This window comes from Nicotiana tomentosiformis, chromosome 8 (genome assembly GCF_000390325.3).
Source record: "Nicotiana tomentosiformis chromosome 8, ASM39032v3, whole genome shotgun sequence".
NCBI lineage: Eukaryota > Viridiplantae > Streptophyta > Magnoliopsida > Solanales > Solanaceae > Nicotiana > Nicotiana tomentosiformis.
This window is the reverse complement of record NC_090819.1, coordinates 89347590-89366173: the sequence shown is the minus strand read 5'-3', so window position 1 is coordinate 89366173 and position 18584 is coordinate 89347590. Positions and strand designations below refer to the sequence as shown.

At 37.3% G+C, this 18584-nt stretch overlaps 1 protein-coding gene across 4 annotated transcripts; it reads left to right on the top strand.

Moving 5' to 3' along the window:
* The first annotated feature begins 236 nt into the window (after positions 1-236).
* LOC104097193 (protein RRC1-like) lies at positions 237-18305 on the top strand. 4 transcript variants are annotated; one of them, XM_009603732.4, is made up of 18 exons: positions 237-394; positions 1033-1115; positions 1201-1336; positions 1492-1537; positions 7958-8018; positions 8107-8253; positions 9102-9218; positions 9306-9471; positions 11052-11164; positions 11584-11655; positions 13067-13288; positions 13665-13723; positions 14052-14136; positions 14248-14385; positions 14670-14894; positions 15005-15804; positions 16468-16634; positions 17647-18305. In XM_009603732.4, exons 2-18 carry the CDS (start codon positions 1053-1055, stop codon positions 17874-17876), a joined length of 2847 nt encoding a protein of 948 aa, XP_009602027.1. In that variant the 5' UTR covers positions 237-394; positions 1033-1052; the 3' UTR covers positions 17877-18305. The 4 variants fall into 4 exon arrangements, with proteins under 4 accessions (XP_009602027.1, XP_009602026.1, XP_070038600.1 ...); XM_009603731.4 differs by having other exon boundaries at positions 17644-18305; XM_070182499.1 differs by lacking the exon at positions 17647-18305 and adding an exon at positions 16811-17490.
* Positions 18306-18584: the final 279 nt, after the last annotated feature.

Genomic DNA, 18584 nt, shown 5'->3' with positions numbered 1-18584 from the left:
ATATAAAATTTGTGTATAAAATCGTATATATAATCAGTATAATACATGTATAGAAGCTAAAAAAAGTAAATAGTAAATCTGACCGGCTATTTGCGTAAAGACCCTGTAAGTTAATGTACTGGATAGGACCTCCCTGAGTCAAGAGAATTGGGCTCTTAGAGATCACCAGTTCGTAAGCCCAAAAAAGACTAGCCCAAATTTAGAGCAGCCCACTGCTTGGGAGCCCATTCCTGATTCGTCACGACTCACGCAGCAGACAGGAGAAAGAGGAAAAGCCGCAGGGCTAATCGGAAAGCTAATGAACGACGTGACGGCCAACATCTTTCACTTCAGAAGAGTTTAGAGTTAGTGGATTCTTTCCGGCGAGCCTGAATTCATTTCTCTGAGCTCCTAAGTAATCTCCCTAATTTTTTCTTCAATTTCTCAATATTTTCTTGGAACATTTTTGTGGTTTGAGTGGTTTTTATGCTGTTTCTTTTGCACTGTGAATTTGACTGTTTTCTATGTTATTTTATGGATTGCTTTCTGGGTTTCGTTGGTATTGCTGATTAAGTTTGAAAAGTGTACTTTCTTGGTCGAATCTTAGCTAAAAGCCAGCATCTTTTGTTGTTTCATTCATTTAAATGGACAAGTCAGTAGTACAAATCAATGATACTGGGAGTTGGATTTAGTTACTTCTGCCTTGCAGTTTAACGCGGGATGTTCTGGTCTTAGCGTGTTCAGCTTAACCCGCTAATCACTAAACTAAGGCCTCATTGGCAATTTTTAGTTTAGAATGAAATTCAGAGCTTTCTTTTGATTCTTAGTTGTTGATGTCTATAACAAAATTCCATGAGCATATCAAGTAGTGTTTGGATGGTGGTTCTAGTACGGGTAGCATAATTAAGCGCCCTTGTGGGCATTATGCTAGTACAAACTTTCGAAGAGCAAGGGGGAATAAATGTGTTTTCCAAGTTAGTTGTTGGAATATTATTTTGTTGATAATGTTTTTTCTGAACCAAATGATGTTTACCAAATAATTTTGTTTTCAAGTTGAAATATCTGGTAAGAAGATGAGTGCTCGGAAGAAGACACCTTTCCAGAAGCATAGGGAAGAGGAAGAGGCAAAGAAAAAGGTATGAGTGTAGCAAGTTTGATTTCTAGTGGAAATTGGAAGGGTGATTGTCCTTTTTGCTCACTATGTATGCCTTCTTTTGGCAGAGGGCAGAGGATGAAACAGCTCGTCTGTATCAAGAATTTGTGGAGTCGTTTTCAGTGGATAATGCGCCAGGTTCCAAGGCATTTGTTAGAGGGGGAACTATCAATCCGAATGATAAAGTGAAGACTGATTCTGAAGGTCAGTTGCAAGAATCTATATTGTGTTTCTCTATCGTTCTTTCTTTGATTACCTAAAAGTTTTTTTCTATTAATTCTTACAAATAAAATGATTTTTCTCTTACACGAACAAATTATTAAACATATGGACCTTTTCTATTCATTCGAGGATGGCAGGTGGAAATTCTAAAGATGAGGGTTCAGGTTTAAAGAAGGGGAGTAGGTAAACTAATACTTTTGATTGACCATGTTACAATGTTATTGTAATTTAGGATACTGAATACCAAGTTTTTCATGACGATATCACTGTTCTTATTAGGCTTTTATATGTTTACTTGTTTCCAGATTGATTTGTGTCAGCTTGTCTTCTTAAAAATTTGAATTTTGCAAATTCAGTCTTGCTTTGACTTACCTGCAAATGGTAACTATGTTGCTAAATGTGTATTATGGAGAGAGAGCTTGGTGCCTCCTTTATCTACTACCGTATATGATAATTTCTTATGAAAAAAGTCAATTATAGATTCTGTGTATCTACCTTTGACTATTGCATTAGGAGTTTGATTACTTAATTATTCTTTATTCTTTTAGAAAATATAATATGCAAGTTTTGTCGAAGGAAATAAGAAATTAGGTGTTCAAGAGCGTAGCATAATTGAAGTGCACTCAGTCTTTACTCTTTAGCGATTAGGGCGCTAATGAAGAAAAACAAGTATAATTCAATAAAAACAAATTCCAAAAGAAACAACAATTATATGGGAGAGGATTTGAAAAACTCCAATCAATGTTGACGTTCAATCTTTGAAAAACTTGTAATTAAGAAATGTATGAAGTAAAAATCATGTCAATCAAGTTAAAAAGTAAATTTAAATTTCTTATTGAAAAAACAACTGCAATTTCAAGTTTCTAATTTTGGATTTACTGTGTAACTTTCTTGTGCTAATTTCTAACTACTAATTACTAGCATTTTTTTTTGTTTTTTTGATTTTTTTAGAAGGATATATTTAAACAGGAACTACACAAAGCAGTGTAGTCCTTCATAGTTACAAGGAGAGCACTGAGTTCCTATCCTTACCTATCTCATATATAATCTAAGATCTCAAAAATAGACTCAACTTCTTAAAAGTATTCTTGTTTACACCAAAAACTGATTTCTCTCATTCCAAATTATCCACCAAATGCAGGGTGGGACAATCTTCCATTACTAGCATATTCATGAATGATGTTTCTTTTACATTTATTATATTGCTTTATCAGTCTTGAAAATATTTGTGTCACCTTGTCATTTATGTTTGTTTGGAGTCGTCGTATCCATTCAAGCATTTGTATAAACTGTGGAGAACTTCTAGTATCGGAGAATCGCAATTTATTGAATATTGTGATGAAATGAATTCAAATGGAGCGAAATGGATAGTGAGCATTCATATAGCCGACCCTATCTAGCTTGGAATTGAAGCACAATAGTAGTTGTAGTTGTCATCTATATTTGTTGTTTATTGCGCCATCTTTGGGGCAGAGCCTATTGATGTTGAGGTGCACATCTATCAACTTAGCGCTTGCACTGAAGAGGTGTGATCTAAGTGAGGTCAAGCTCCAGCTTGTGATGCACCTAGCTTAATAGCACGCCTTAAATAATGCTGCTAATAGTCTAATACATGTAATTTGAATTTAAAGCATATAATTGAAATCCATTCCATTTCAAAAAATACATATAATTAGAATTAAAGAAGATGTGCTAGTTGACGAAAACAATGAGGGTGTCAACCCAAAAGTTGGAACAATGGAGAAGCATTCTAAAGAATAAGGGTTTTAGGATAAGTAAAAGTAAGACCGGATATATGCGCTGCAAGTTTAGTCAACATAAGAAGAGTGAAATAGATGGGATTGTAATGCCTAAATGCAGACAATTCAGGTATTTACGCTCGTTCTAGGAGAATGGAATGATAGTTGAAGATGTTACACATAGAATCAAAATCGGATGGTTGAAATGGAGAAGTTTTACATGAGTGTTATGTGATAGAAGGATTCCTCCCAAAGTGAAAGGTAAGTTCCATCGACTGTTATAAGACCAACAATGCTATATAGGGTTGAATGTTGGGCCTCTAAAGTTTAACACATACACAAGAAGAATATTGCAGAGATGCAGATGTTAAGATGTATATGTGATCGTACAAAATTAGACAAGATCAGAAATAATCACATTCGCGAGAAGGTTTAAGTAACACACATCGAGAGTAAAATAAAAGAATGCCGCTTTTGATGGTTTATTCATGTCCTGCATCAACCTCCAGAAGCACCAGTCTGTAGGTGTGGAACCATGGTGAGTGAAGTGTTAAAAAAGGACGAGGTAGACCTAAACTTACATAAAAGGAAGTTGGCTCGAAGGACCTACAATTTATGGGGATCCATGTAGACTTAGCAAAATATAAGACTGTTATTAGGACGGATGGGATGTTGTGGGGCAAGGGAGGGAAAAATGATGTTGCATGGTAGGAGTGACATAGCAATGTGATAAATTGCAGGCCGAAGTCGTTGACGCAGATTACGGAGCCGGGAATAAATCTACTCTTGGGAGCGGGAATTTCCGGAGGTTGGTTATACAAACGGTCAATGGAGGGGTATATGGGAGGGGGGTAACAAGTTGATGTTGTGGTAGAAAGAGAAGACAAAGAAATGGTGGCTGTCTTATGAGGTGAAGGACAAGGTTGGTGCTGCTCTAAAAACTAAGGTGTTGAAGGCTGACATTAAAAAATGGAACAATGACGTGTACGAAAGGCTTGAAGAAAGAAAGAAATGCTGGAAAAATTCATACTGCAGGATCATGACAATATGATATGAAGCTGAAAGAAGAATAAGAACTTCTCACCAGTGAACTGGAGGAAATAGACAAAGCAGAAGAAATAAGTTGGAGGCAAAATCAAGATTTTTATCGATTAAGGCATTAAGCAGGGTGATAAAACACAGTTTTTCACAAGCTTGCAAATGACCATGTACAAAATGGATTGGAGACTGGTGGGAAATCAGTGGAAGATAAAAGATTAATCAGAAAGCATATATTGGACTTCTATGAAGTTTGTTTACTGAAAAAGAAATGTGGGGGCCTAAATGGAAGGATAATAACCTGGCAAGAATTACTGAGCAGGAAAAGATTTGGCTTCAAAGCCCATTTAGAGAGGAAGAAGTTGAAGCTACTGTGAAACCCTTTGATGGTGATAAAGCTCCAGGCCCTGATAGTTTCAACATGTTATTTTTCAAAAGATGCTGGCATGTACTAAAAGAGATATTATGAGAACGGTTGAACAATTTGATACTACTTTTATAGCTTTAGTCACTAAGAAGATGGGTGCAGTAGGACTGTAGGAATTAAAGACTACTAACCTATTAGTTTGCTGGGCAGTGTATACAGAATAATTGCAAAGCTTTTAACATAAAGGCTGAAGACTGTAATTAACAAGCTGATTTCATAATGCTTTTATTAAGGGTAGATGATAGGTTATTGATGCTTCTTTGGTAGCAATTGAGTGCATTGATCATCATTTAAGAAAGGGGATAACTTGTGCAGCACGCAAATTAGACTTGGAGAAGGCCTATGATCATGAGAGTTGGGTTTTTCTCCTGGATGTGTCGAAGAAAACGAACTTTGGGGAAATAGATCTCCTTCTGCATCTCTACGGTTAAACTCTCAGTTTTGATGAATGTGAACCCTGAGGGTTTGTTTAAGAAACAACGAGATCCTTTGTCTCCTTATTCGTTTGTCATTGTGATGGAGGTTTTAGGTTTGATGCTCAGAAAAGCTGAAAACCTTGGATGGATTTGTAATGGGTATGACACACTATTGTTATGTGAGACTGACAAGTTGCAGTTTTTGCATTAAGAGTAATACTCCTTGCTTTTTAAGCAGTTGTTGGTCTACAAATTAACATTAGAAAAAGCAGTATTTTTTCTATCAATGCCAGTAACTGTATAACATTGCTTTTGAAGTATTATGGGTTGTAAAATTGATATTTTTCTCAGTGTTTATTTGGGGCTTACTCTAAGTGCCAAATATAAAAATAAGGTGTGGCAGGGTGTGATTGATGAATGTGTTAGGAAGCTGGTCCGTTGGAACAAACAGTTTCTTTCTTACACTGGTGAATAACATTTCGGATGGGATCTCAACTTATATGATGTTACTTATTCCTATTTCCAATAAAGTTGAAAAGAGGATAAACTCTTTAAGGAGCAACTTTTTATGGGAAGTGCTGAAAGGAGAAAGTTTCATATGGTGAAATGACAAATAGTAATGTTGGATAAAAGAAGTAGGGGACTGGGGGACAAAAATCTAAAGCGACATAACAAGAGCTTGCTTTTCAAGTGGTTATAGAGGTTAAATGATAAGGGCAGAGAATCGTGAAAGGAGGTTGTTAACATTGATATGGCAAATATAGTAATTGGTGCCCCAATCCTATGTTACTACCTAACGACTGAGCTGTTTGGAAGCAAATATGCAGATTATGGAATGAATTCGGCTATTTATCATTCTAAGAGTTGGAAATGGGTTTTTAATAGATTTTGGACTGATATATGGTTAGATGGTGGTGGGTTGAAGGGTACATTTCCTTCTTTGTACGGACCGACTACAGATAACGATTGTTTGGTTGCTGATGCTATTCTAAATCAGGGTGGCAGGTGCGATTTCAAAGAAATATTAGCCATTGGGAAGTTGGGGTTTTTGTCAGTTTTTAAATATCTTAGAACCAACAATTCCTGATGAAAGCAAAAATGGACTCACTGGTCTGGCTACTAGCAAGTATGCAATTTGTTAGTAAAGAGTTGCTTTTCTCTATTACTGAAACAATCAGGGGAAAGGGATGTTGAATGTCCTTGGAAAATACTATGGAAATCAAGAGCTACATGTTTTGGATGGTTGGCTATTCATAATGCATGTCTTATGCAAGATGCTTTGCAAATAAGGGGTTTCTCCTTATGCATCATATGTCTTTTGTGTGAGAGATCCTAGGAATCAACAACTATCTCTTATGGAACTGTTACTATGTCTGGCAGATTTGGATGCTCTTGTTGAATGTTTCCAGTGGGTTTCAAATGTGAGGAGTTCGCTGTTAAGTTGGCACGGCCAGGAAATTGGAAGGAGAAGAAAACAATTGGCCAACTGTTATATTGTGCATCATGTGGACTGTTTGGTTGGAATGAAATAACAGATGCTTTGAAGAAAGAAAGCAACATAATATTCTGTAAAAGATAGATGCTTACAAAGTTTATATTACTGGTGTAAGAATAGTTACATAGAGGGCTTGATTGTCTTTTTGACTTTCTGGAAGATATGGGCAAATGATGTAACAATGCAACTGCTGATATCTTTTTTATATTTTGTAATACCTCCTTGGTACTTTATTTAATGAAAATATCTAACCTTATCCCAAAAAAAAGGAATGAAGAAAGAGAGGACAAAGAAGAAAGAAAAAAGCAGGCTAGTGTTGTGTTGCAAAAGAAAGGACAAAGAAGGAAGAATGGGCTAGGGCTTGCCTGCTTCCAATTTTTTTGAAAACGGTATCCGGGTCAACTTGGGTGCACCTCAGCTATTCCGCCGGGTACTTGCTACTTCCCACTAGCATAGGTAGTGGATAACTCTGCGGACCAAGGCTTAGGTAGATGGGAAGAAATCATCTAGTGTTTTGTCTTTGCTGCAATTTAAACCGTGTCTCAAAGGTTTGCACCCACGACCACTAGGCCACACCCATGTGTGTGCCTATTTCTATATCTGCAGGAGAAACAGGAGAAACATTATGGTCTCTTAAGACTTAATCCACACCTTGGATTGTCGCCCCATTTTCTACAACTAATTTAAAAATGAACAAATTAGCATCTGAAATCTAGTCCAATTTTGAGTTCATTTGGCTACGATTTGGTCCCTTGTAAAAAAAGTGGCTGATTCCACAGCTCGAACCGGTGACCTATTGTTCACACGATTTGGTCCCTTGTCTGGCTACAGAATGGTCCGTTAGTGTATTTGGTTCATAGTAGAGCATTCACCGAGTCATTTCGTCTGAGGAGGCTAGCTGACTCCAAAAGCTGGAGATAGATCCATGTTGTCCTTATTATGACATTTTTTGCCTCTTCGAATTCTTTTGTTTGTGTATTTGAAAAGAGACCAGGCAAATTATAGGATACTGTGGTAGGTTAGGCTATCTTCTAAATAGAGGTATACTTGGTCAATAATTTCGAATATTTATGAGAGATTTGGGAAGACACTACGTCAAAGAACCAGTAGTAAGAACAGGTTAAAAGCAATAAAGTGTCTGTGCCCATTGGAGGAAACACAATGAATTGATTAAAATCAAGTGGTTTTGCTTGTTATTAAATGTGCGGATCACCGGCTTCTTCCTTCTTTAATTGTTTATATAGGTGTAAATCAATATATACTCATCTTTATTGCTGCTCTGTACATCAATACTAATACTTACTCATGGGTGGTAACCATGTTTTGCTACTTATGATTTACTTGTATGTATGTATTATTCAGCTTATATCATGTCTCATTGATCCTTTATCTTTTACCATCTTCTCCTTTTAAATTATTGATCCTGTCACTATTCAAGAATAAGGTTATTGGTAGCACAGATTCTGGAGTGTATCTTGTGTACTGCAGGTATGTGCCTTCTTTCTTGCCGCCTCCTATGGCAACAAAGGGCAGAGATTATGAGAAGAAGGTCAGTGGGTGTTTGGAAGTTCTTTGGTGCAAGAGTAGTAAACTTGTAACTAGTAGATATCTAAATATGTTGGTTACTTCTATTGCAGAAGGAGGATAAGCCGAGGGAAAAAGAGAAGGGCAAGTCTAGGAACATCGACAATTTCATGGAGGAATTGAAGCATGAACAAGAAATGAGGGAAAGGCGTAACCAAGACCGTGAACAGTGGCGTGATCGTCATACTGAAAATTCTACTGTAAGTGGATTTACAATCGGCGAAGAGAAACTGTCCAGATTGTTGGTTTTAATCTTCTGTTTTTATTCTTGAATTCATGTATCAGATCTGAGGGGATTTGACAAAAATCAAGATAACTTGTGATGTAATAGCTTCTATTCAGAATGAACATGTTAAAACTTAAGAGTTTTGGCTGCACTAGGAAAAGTTGCATCTCTCAATCATATCTGGATCTGAATCTTTTGTATGAACTGGAGAAGTTATTTATATTACTTAGAAGATTACTTTTACCTCATCTGGAGTAGACACAGTTTGCACAGAATCTTACATGTACACATCTTGTTGTAATTGCTGATGTGCTATGAGTACGGATTATCATTTTTCTCTGAAATAGAGCAACAGTTTAATAGCTATGAATTTCTGATATTATCAGGTGATTACAGATTGTCATGCTATTTGCATCTATGATCCATTTTCCTGTCTTCAATCTGGTCACGTTAAGTTTAATTTTTGTTTATGGATATGTTACATATCGAACGGAGAAAAATGATTGCATCCTTAATGATCCTTTAACTGTATCATTTTCGTTCACAAAATATAAGACTCCTTCTCACTCTTTGCTACTCATTGGATCACCAAACACTACCCCAATGGCCTATCCCAAACCCTCTACCACATGAACATGCCTCCAATATATGCATCTGGATTACACCTGAAAATGTTTCTGGAAGTGATACATTCGTCAAACATTGACGTGGAAAAATAGTGATTGAAAATATTTTATGCCTAACCAAATGGAGGTTTGATTTGGCATCTTGTTGTGTTTTATAATGATATTTGTAAATCTTTAAATCTTACTCTTTCCTCAGCCATCTAGTCGGTTTGATGAGCTGCCTGATGACTTTGATCCTAGTGGAAGGCCTGGATCATTTGATGATGGCGATCCACAAACGACAAATCTCTATGTAGGAAACCTATCACCTCAGGTAAGGTTTTTGCGCTTAATTTTGAATTAGTTGTTTGCTGCTTTAGGCGTCCTCTATGTGGTTCCCATTTGTTTTATTTACTTACAGGTTGATGAGAATTTTCTTTTGCGCACATTTGGGAGATTTGGCCCCATTGCAAGTGTAAAGATAATGTGGCCAAGGACAGAAGAAGAAAGAAGGCGACAGAGGAATTGTGGTTTTGTAGCTTTCATGAATAGAGCTGATGCTCAGGCTGCAAAAGATGAGATGGAAGGTTAGCTTCAGCTTCTTCATTTGAATGGATTCTAATCTCTTTATCTAGTCTTTTTTGTTTGATAATTGTGATTTGTGTTGCTCTCTGTAGAACACTTCTATCCCCCTCAAGATGCCTAGGAATTGTTCAATAGGTTTTTAGTGCTAAACCAAGTTAACTTTAAGTTTCTATTTATGTACGGAGTTATAGGATCCTCAATGACTAGGGATCAGTAGCCTCAATCAGAAAGAAAGTAGATAAATAGGATATATTTCTGTTTAAAAACATACATTTGGAGTTGCCCCCAAGTCTTTGGTCTAGTGGTAAGAGCATAATGTGTGATGTGTGGAGTAGGCTCATGTCACGAGTTTGGAACCTTGCGGCAAAACAAAAGCCTGGTATTTAAGTGGAATGGGTAGATGAATGGGCCCATTATCCACCAAATTTTGAACTGTGTGCCATTGGCCCTTGGGGATTTCTCGGTTTATAAGAAAACAGAAAAGAAAAACATACATGTGGAGTTTACAATCCATAAACATATGAAGAGAAAAGGAAAAAACTTCTGATAGCCAAGGCTGTTATATTTTGTACTAACACAAGCAATCAATTGTTGCTTCATGATCTTATTTGCTTATTTAGTTATTGGTTTCAGGTGACTCCCACCACCTTATCCTTTTCTTGGGTTTCCTCTCCTTGTTTGCTGTGTCTATTCTGATTCTTGTTTCGCTTGAGATATATATTGGTAGCAGAAGGATATTCACAAGGAACAAGGTTTTCGATCAGTTATTATCCTTTGTTTTGTCAATAGTCTTCATCACAGAGTAGTCAATGAAGCACAGAAAAGCGCCCAAGTTCATTGGGGTTTAAGCGCTAAGCAGAACAAGAGCATGGGCTTTGGCAAAGAGGAGCTAATGAAGAAAAAACTAGAAATATATATGTAATGCGAGGAAAACGATCTACAAACACGAACAACAATTATTTGGACAAAGAATTGAAAAACCTATAATTAAGCGAAATATATGAAGTAAAAATCATGTCCATGATGTTTTAAAACCATTTTGAATTTCTCATTTAGATGGAAATGTAGTGTAATGTTTATTTGGGCTAGTTTTCTTATACCAAATTTCTAATCTCTCATTGCTGATCACTAAAATTTATTCGTGATGTTATTTTAACAACTGTGCGTGCCTTAGCGCGGTAGCGTTGAGACTAAAACGCTGCCTAAGCGTGGAAAAGTACGTAAGCTGGCTTTAACTGAGCTTCAGGCTTAAGCGCCTCAAGCGAGCCTTTAATAACTTTGCTTCTTAGGTGGTGCTTCCTCTAGTTTCAGATATGTACTCATTCCAGAAGTGTGTCTTTTTGAAGGAAATTAAATAGTCATACGGTCTTGCATGGGGATGCTAGCATGCCAGGAGAACATCTCAAGCTGGACTAAAGTCATTAAGAAGTCATATAGTCTTGCATGGGGATGCTAGCACGTGTTCTAATTCCTTGTGTACTCGTTTTATTGCTTTATATTCTGTATCTTCTGCAATATCCCAAGTAAATCTGATTTTAAGCAATGGATTTCTGATATCTAAAACCATGTTATTCTTATCCAGGAGTTATTGTTTATGAATATGAGTTGAAGATTGGGTGGGGTAAATCTGTCTCTCTGCCTTCTCAAGCGCTTCCTGCTCCCCCTCCAGGACATATGGCTATCAGGAGTAAGGAGGTTTGTCTATTCTTTAGAGTACAATGCCCTGTTATATACATATTAATTTGACAAATGTCAGGTCGAGGAGTTTGTCTTTTAATAATCAATATGTGATAGTGTACGATTTAATGAGTTATATCATGTCAAAATATTGCATGATCAGTTGAAAACATGTTACAAACAAAGACAATGGATGAAGCATAGGTGTTCATGTTGAACTAAGTTGCGTGTATTGCATGCTTATTTGTTGTTTTGATATGTATAGACATCCTGTAGTGGTGTATCTCAACCTCGGAAATGTTTCCCATGTAATAGCTTTCTGTTAAAACTGCAGTTCAGTAAGCTAGAGATGCATTCTATTGTCACCTCTGTTTCTCTTAATGATATCAGCTTGTGCACATATACTTATTCTAGATATTATCTTCTGTGGTTTTCAGGGTGCAACTGTTATCTTATCTGGTCCATCAGGTCCTCCGGTTACTACTGTTTCAGGCCAGAACTCTGAGTTGGTATGATAATTAGTTGATCTTTGTACATTTCCTTGTTCTTTTTTGTTTTTTGGGATAAGTATCTGATCTCTATAGCTCTTATTTACGGTGTTATTGAAAGATATCATGATTGAGTGAAGCAAAATGTTCAGAGAGCTTAGGTCTATTGGAGTAGATTGAAAGGGTTTTTGTCAGCTTCATTTATAAATTGGATTTTTTGCCTTATACTTGATCTATAGAATAGGCATTTTAATTGCTATGGGTTGTTATTGGAATAAAAAAGGAGACAGGAGGAAGCTTGGCACTTATTATCTCAAAGAGGCCCAATACTCTTTTCCTTGTTTGGCAAGTAACATCGAGGAGAGTGTACCATACTGTTGAATGGGTGAACGATGCAACATTTTGTACTGATAAGTACAAAAGTATACTAAAATCTGGGAAATGATGAGCACAAAAAAACCCGGTGGTGATGAATCCAACTTCTAGATCCGCACCTGTGTTGGGTGCCCAAACCTGTATCGTGCAACATAGCATGCTACATTGTTGGAACAGAAGAGGACTACAAAAAGTTGTGGAGCACTATATCTGCAGCTATATGTTGGACTCTGTGGAAGGAAAGAAATCAGAGATAATCTGACAGTGAAAACGAAAATTTATAACTTAAAGCACAGAAGTTTAGCTCTCTTAGCCTTTTGGTGTAAGAATGAAAATATACAGGATGGTTAATGTCCTTAGTTCTTTTCACATGTAACTAGGTGTACTGAGATGCATATTGCATATGGTTGTACTACTCATTCATTGCACTCTCTGGGTGCTATCCTTTAATAAAACTTTTGTTACATTTAAAAGAAAAAATATTGGCAGGAAGTTTTCTTACTATGTGGTATGGATATTTAAGATTCCCAGGACATGAAAAGAAGATAAGTATATTTCAACAAAAGTGTCTATTTATGTGGTATGGATAACTAAGTCCAACTAAGGTGATAGAATGTTTACGTTCAAAATATGGAAACATGCATAACAGCATAAGAGTTTGTAAGAGACACAGTGTACATGGTTTTAGATCTTATAGATGCCCTACAAGAATAGGATAGGGATACACATTCAGCTTTTCTTTTGGAAACTGATTACTGATGTACATATTTCTTTGTACTATTTTAGTTCTATTTTTACCTTCTCTCGAAAAAGAGTGTGTAAGAGACACAGGTAGTATGCTGGGATGGTATGTGCTACTCTCAATCAATAGTGGGATAAGTTGTAGGGCCTTAAGTTAGCCACATAAACTTGATCGATAGAACGATCAACCTGTCTTCTGATGCGTCCTTTTGTGCACATTTACTATACCCCGAGTATATCCAATCTGTAATGAAGATGTTTATTAAGCACCTTTTATCCTATTTATGATTATCTGATACCTTTTTTGGTTCTGCAGGTTCTCACTCCAAATGTACCAGATATTATGGTTGTTCCACCCGAGGATGATCACCTTCGCCACGTTATTGATACAATGGCTCTGTATGTTCTTGATGGAGGTTGTGCTTTTGAACAAGCCATAATGGAGCGAGGCCGTGGAAATCCTCTCTTCAGTTTCTTGTTTGAGCTTGGCTCAAAGGAGCATACTTACTACGTTTGGAGGCTTTATTCTTTTGCTCAGGTAACTTGCTGCAGCTCTAAAATCTGAATGAAGTATTATTAAAATTATGTTTTTCTTGTTAAATGGAACTAATAATACTTATGACAGAACTTCATCGATCACTTTTAGAATCCATGTGGATACTTCAAATTACGCTTCAATGGCGGAAAGCCAATAGTTTCATGCAATTGTAGCTCAAGAGAATTTGGTTCTTGTCCACTTGTATCTCTTTCCATGTTATGTAAAGCAATATGACTAATGGTACTTATGACATAGTCAATCAGTAAATTGGAAAGACTGGTTTATCTGATGTCATCCCTTTACAGGATTAGGACATCTTGTCCTTTTATATTATTCTCTCCCTAAAATATTTTTCTTTCTTATTTGTTAAAAACAGGGAGATACTCTTCAACGTTGGCGCACAGTGCCTTTCATCATGATAACTGGTAGTGGGAGGTAAGACATTGTTCTAACTTATGTAATCTTTTGTTACACATTTCATATGCACCTTTCCTTTTGCTGAAGAATCAGATAGTTGATGCATGTGCATATTCCTGAATGCATCACTCTTTAAGTCACCACTGTTTCGTAGGATGCTTTTACCAATATTCTCCTGCAGTATATGCTTGCTGTGGACGAAAGAAATCATCTAAATAGAATTAATCATTCAGTTTTTGCAAAGGTTGCAGCGTTCTGCAAGGCTTTGATGAAGTCCTGCAACCTTTTGAAAAGTTCTCCTGAAAATTGTACTCTTTCTTCAAATATAACTAATTTACATGTGCAGGTGGATACCACCACCTCTACCAACACCTAAAGGAGCTGAGCATGAAAAAGAATCTGGGAGCACATTTGCTGCTGGAAGAAGCAGGGTATGCCCTTTTGCTAGCTTTCCATTCCAAGGAATTTAAGAGTTTGCATGTTGACTCTGAAACTTAAATAAATTTCTTTGCAATTGATGTTTGTTTCTATACCTTGTTCAGCGTGTGGAGGTTGAAAGGACATTGACTGATGCTCAGAGGGATGAATTTGAGGATATGCTCCGGTCATTGACACTAGAAAGAAGTCAAATAAAAGAAGCGATGGGTTTTGCTTTGGACAATGCTGATGCTGCTGGAGAGGTAACCTTTAAGCTGGTTTCATGCAGCAGTTAAAGAGCTCACTTGTGCGTGAAGCTTTTCTTTCATATTTAACCTTTCAGAGGCAAAGCTGCTGATTCACTTTTTGTTGTGTCAATGTTCATAATGCTTCTTGTTGCACAACTTGCACTTGCATCTGTTTCGGCTGATTTTTCGTGTTTTAGCTTTAAAATGAAAATTTGCCGTAGTCTGTTACACATACGCTTTGGATAGTTCTTGTTCTTGAACATATTCTAACGCGGTTGCCTGCTGATGATATTTTGCAGGTTGTTGAAGTTTTGACAGAGTCTTTGACCCTCAAGGAAACTCCAATACCAACAAAAGTTTCTAGGCTCATGCTTGTCTCTGATATTCTTCATAATAGTAGTGCTCCTGTGAAGAATGCATCTGCTTATCGCACCAAATTTGAAGCCTCTTTACCAGACATAATGGAAAGCTTCAATGATCTATACCGAAGTATAACAGGACGAATAACTGCCGAGGCACTTAAAGTAAGCTGTGCCAGTCACCTACATTTGCTTTGCCTTGCTGCATTTTTCATACCTTTTCTTTTTGTTGCTCCACCTTGATGTGTGGTTAAGTTTTTCCGTTCCTGTTGCAGGAAAGAGTGCTGAAAGTGCTTCAAGTGTGGGCTGATTGGTTTTTGTTTTCTGATGCCTATGTTAATGGTTTACGAGCAACCTTTCTTCGAACCGGGAACTCTGGTGTGATCCCATTTCATTCTCTGTGTGGTGATGCACCTGAAGTAGAACAAAAGACCAGTTCTGATGATGCAGGTGATGGCGGTAAGATTAACCCGGATGGTGCTTTGGCAATTGGGAAAGGAGCTGCAACGAAGGAACTGTTGAGCCTTCCCCTTACTGAGCTAGAAAGACGATGCAGGCACAATGGTTTGTCTATTGTAGGCGGTAGGGAAATGATGGTTGCTCGGTTACTTTATCTGGAAGAGGCTGAAAAGCTGAGAGGTCATGAACTAGATGAAGATTTGAAATTTGTGGGCCATTCAAGTTCTGTTAGGTTCCCAAGCAGCCGGAAAGATAGCAACCTTGAGTTGGATAGAAGTGCTCCTTCTGCATGGAATAGTCAAGTGGATTATGACGTGCAACTCAAACAAAGAGACTCTGTATCTTCACCCCCAACTATTTCTGTTCTACAGCATAATTCAATTGACTTTTCCAGTGAGGGCAAAAATGACACAATTTTGCCTACATCTAAATGGGCCAGGGAGGATGACGAAAGTGATGATGAACAAAAGAGAAGTTCGAGGGACCTGGGGTTGACATATTCATCATCTGGAAGTGAGAACGCTGGTGATGGCCTTAGCAAGATCAAGGATACAGAGCTTACAACAGACACAAGCAATTCAGCATACCCGGAAAGTGGAATGAACGAAGAATTGAGGTATATGCAGTTAAACATTCCTAGTGGAATTATTTCCGAGATTGGTGTTATTTTGTTGTCATGACATCCTTTTTGACTTTCAATACTTTCCTAGTTCAGGAAGATATGAACAAACTTTGGTGTGAAATTGCTCTCAGATTAAGCTTCCTTTGCTTAAGGGATTAGTAACTTAATGAAAATTACTATAATTTACTTGCTAACTTTTGTATCTCAAATCGTTGAAGGAAAAGTTTTAAAAGGTAAGAAACTACTCTAGCACCTTCTCGAGGCCAGCAAATGGATGTCTGGTTTCTTCATTTTGATTTTACTAGTTTTTCCATGGAAAGATAAGAGGGTGCAAATCTAATAAGTGAAAGTTTGTGCATGTTAACTTTCACAATATTCTTAATAGCAGGGATGTTAATATGCGGAGTTTTGTAAGCTGAGGCTACTATCCTATTTTCCTAATATTTGGAGGCAAATTCTCTTTCTTTTTCAACTTTTTGTGGGATTCTATACCTCAAACGTCAAATCTGTTTCTTTCAATTTGCTTGTAGATTTGATATAGCCAATCGTCAAATTTCTCTTGTATGTTGAATTTTGATATGGTTGTGGATTTATTACTCACAGTCCTCCATTTTTCTTCTGCTCGGATTTTGATATGGTCCATAACTAATTTATCAGACAAAAGCTGAGGCGTCTAGAGGTTGCATTGATTGAATATCGTGAATCTCTAGAAGAGCGAGGAATAAAAAGTTCAGATGAAATTGAGAGGAAAGTTGAAATCCATCGGCAACTTCTACAATCTGAATTTGGTTTATTGAATTTCAGTGAAGATAATTCCAAAAAAGGTAAAGCTCTAAATCTGTCAGTAGTTTGAGATGTCTGTGTATTTAATTGCGTGTGCAGGTTCAGATCTTATGTCTATACTGCAGTATCATACTCCTCTAATCTTATATTTTTTGTTGACAATTATTTTTTCCCAATTTTTGTTTTTGCCTTATGCCCCTGTCCTCCCTTTGACCAGTTCTCGGATGCTTTGGGGTTGATATATATCTGAACTTTATGGTAAACAATAGCTGAAGCAGGACGGTGGTTTAATTGCTCAAATTATATTTACTGTTTTCAACAGCGCTATCAGACATTCTCTGGATTACATGTTACTGAGCTGCTGCTTAGGAGACTGTATTTTTCCTAAACTGTGTCTGTTAGTTCAAGAAATTGTAGTGGAATGAGGCAAATGACACATCAGATATGTTAGCACTTAGTGAGAATTTAGCTATCACAGTAATCTGTTGTGGATGCAATAACCTTTTGATAATACTTTTTCTTGGCATCTATGAGATGTATTACTCTTTGCTGGATAAAGTTGGTTATCTTCATATTTACGAGAAGATTAGGTATCTGGTGCCCCTAGGGTTTTGGTTCGGTGGTAAGAGCATAGCTTGAGGCATGGATTAGGCACATACAATGAGCCCAAGCTCTGCTGCAGACTAAAGCTTGGTGTTTAAGTGGAGAACATTAGAGTAATTTGAACCAAGCGCTAGCTGATTCTCGGAGATTGCTCGGTTATTGGAAAAAATGAAAAGAAAAAGAAGAGAAGATTAGGTATCTGGTTGAGCAGGATACTGGACAGGGAAGCTTTTATTAGCTGTAAATATTGCGCATAGAAAGGCCACTTGACTGCCTCCCTTCTATACATTGTCATCACTCTTTTCATGGGTAAGAAATGTTTCGTGGAAGACTTTTGTCACGTAATCTATCAAAGTAAAAGAATTATTGTCACTTCTTGCTTTATTATGTAATTGTTTTTATGGTTGTGAACAAATTGTCTCATACTTCTGCTTTCATAACAAACAGCAGGTAGGTCATCTTTGGAGCGGAGAGAGAAAAGAGACGATTCTCGTGAAGCTTCAAGGAAGCGCCAACGGAGCCGCAGCAGAAGTGGAAGCCCTCAGTGGAAATCTTCCGGCCGAGACCGTGATAGTGATAGGGAAAGGGAAAAGCGCCGTGAGAGGGAAAGGAAGAGTGGAAGCAGGGAGAGAGATGATCATGATAGAGAGAAATCCAGGGAGAGAAGACGGGCCAGATGAATGCATATGCGCTGTGCAAAATTGCCACAAATACAGAGGTGTAGTTGCCTTTTCATTCCTCAGTAGAAATATACATTTGAGCATTTTATCTTTTTGGGTAGCAAGAATTGCATGTAGACCCTCGATGGCACGTGGAAGTATGGTCTTCTCCTGTTAGTATCCCATGCTATGCGCTGCACAGAGAAAAAGATGCTTCGCTATTCAGCTCTATGGTCTAGCAAATTGTACAATTGCAGAGAATCTCATGAATGCCTGTAACTACTACTTACTTACAGCTTCTATTTTAGCTTCATTTGCTATGCTCTTGCTGAAGATTTTGTTCCTTCCATCTAATATTGGACTTCAGTAGCTAGTCGTTCCCAGTATTCATATAAGGTCAATGTACTATCTGAGAATGTATTGTTAATCGCTCGCTTCATGCTTGTCCCATGTTTTGAGTACTATTTCTGAGTAGAAAGAGCAGTTTCCAAGTAGTCACCTATCAATTAATGTTTTGTTCGAGATTATCACCAAAAAAAGATTTGCATAGGAGATTCTGCATCTTCACTTTTTCTCTCCTTGGAGATGCTCATTTGCCAAAACCACCAATGGTTTTACTGTAACCAGTCATATACCGAACATCTGCACTAATTCATGATCTCTGGTGAATATAGCTGTGGATATCTCATGTAGACACTAAAGCGAAACTCGACAATTCCTATTTCTTTG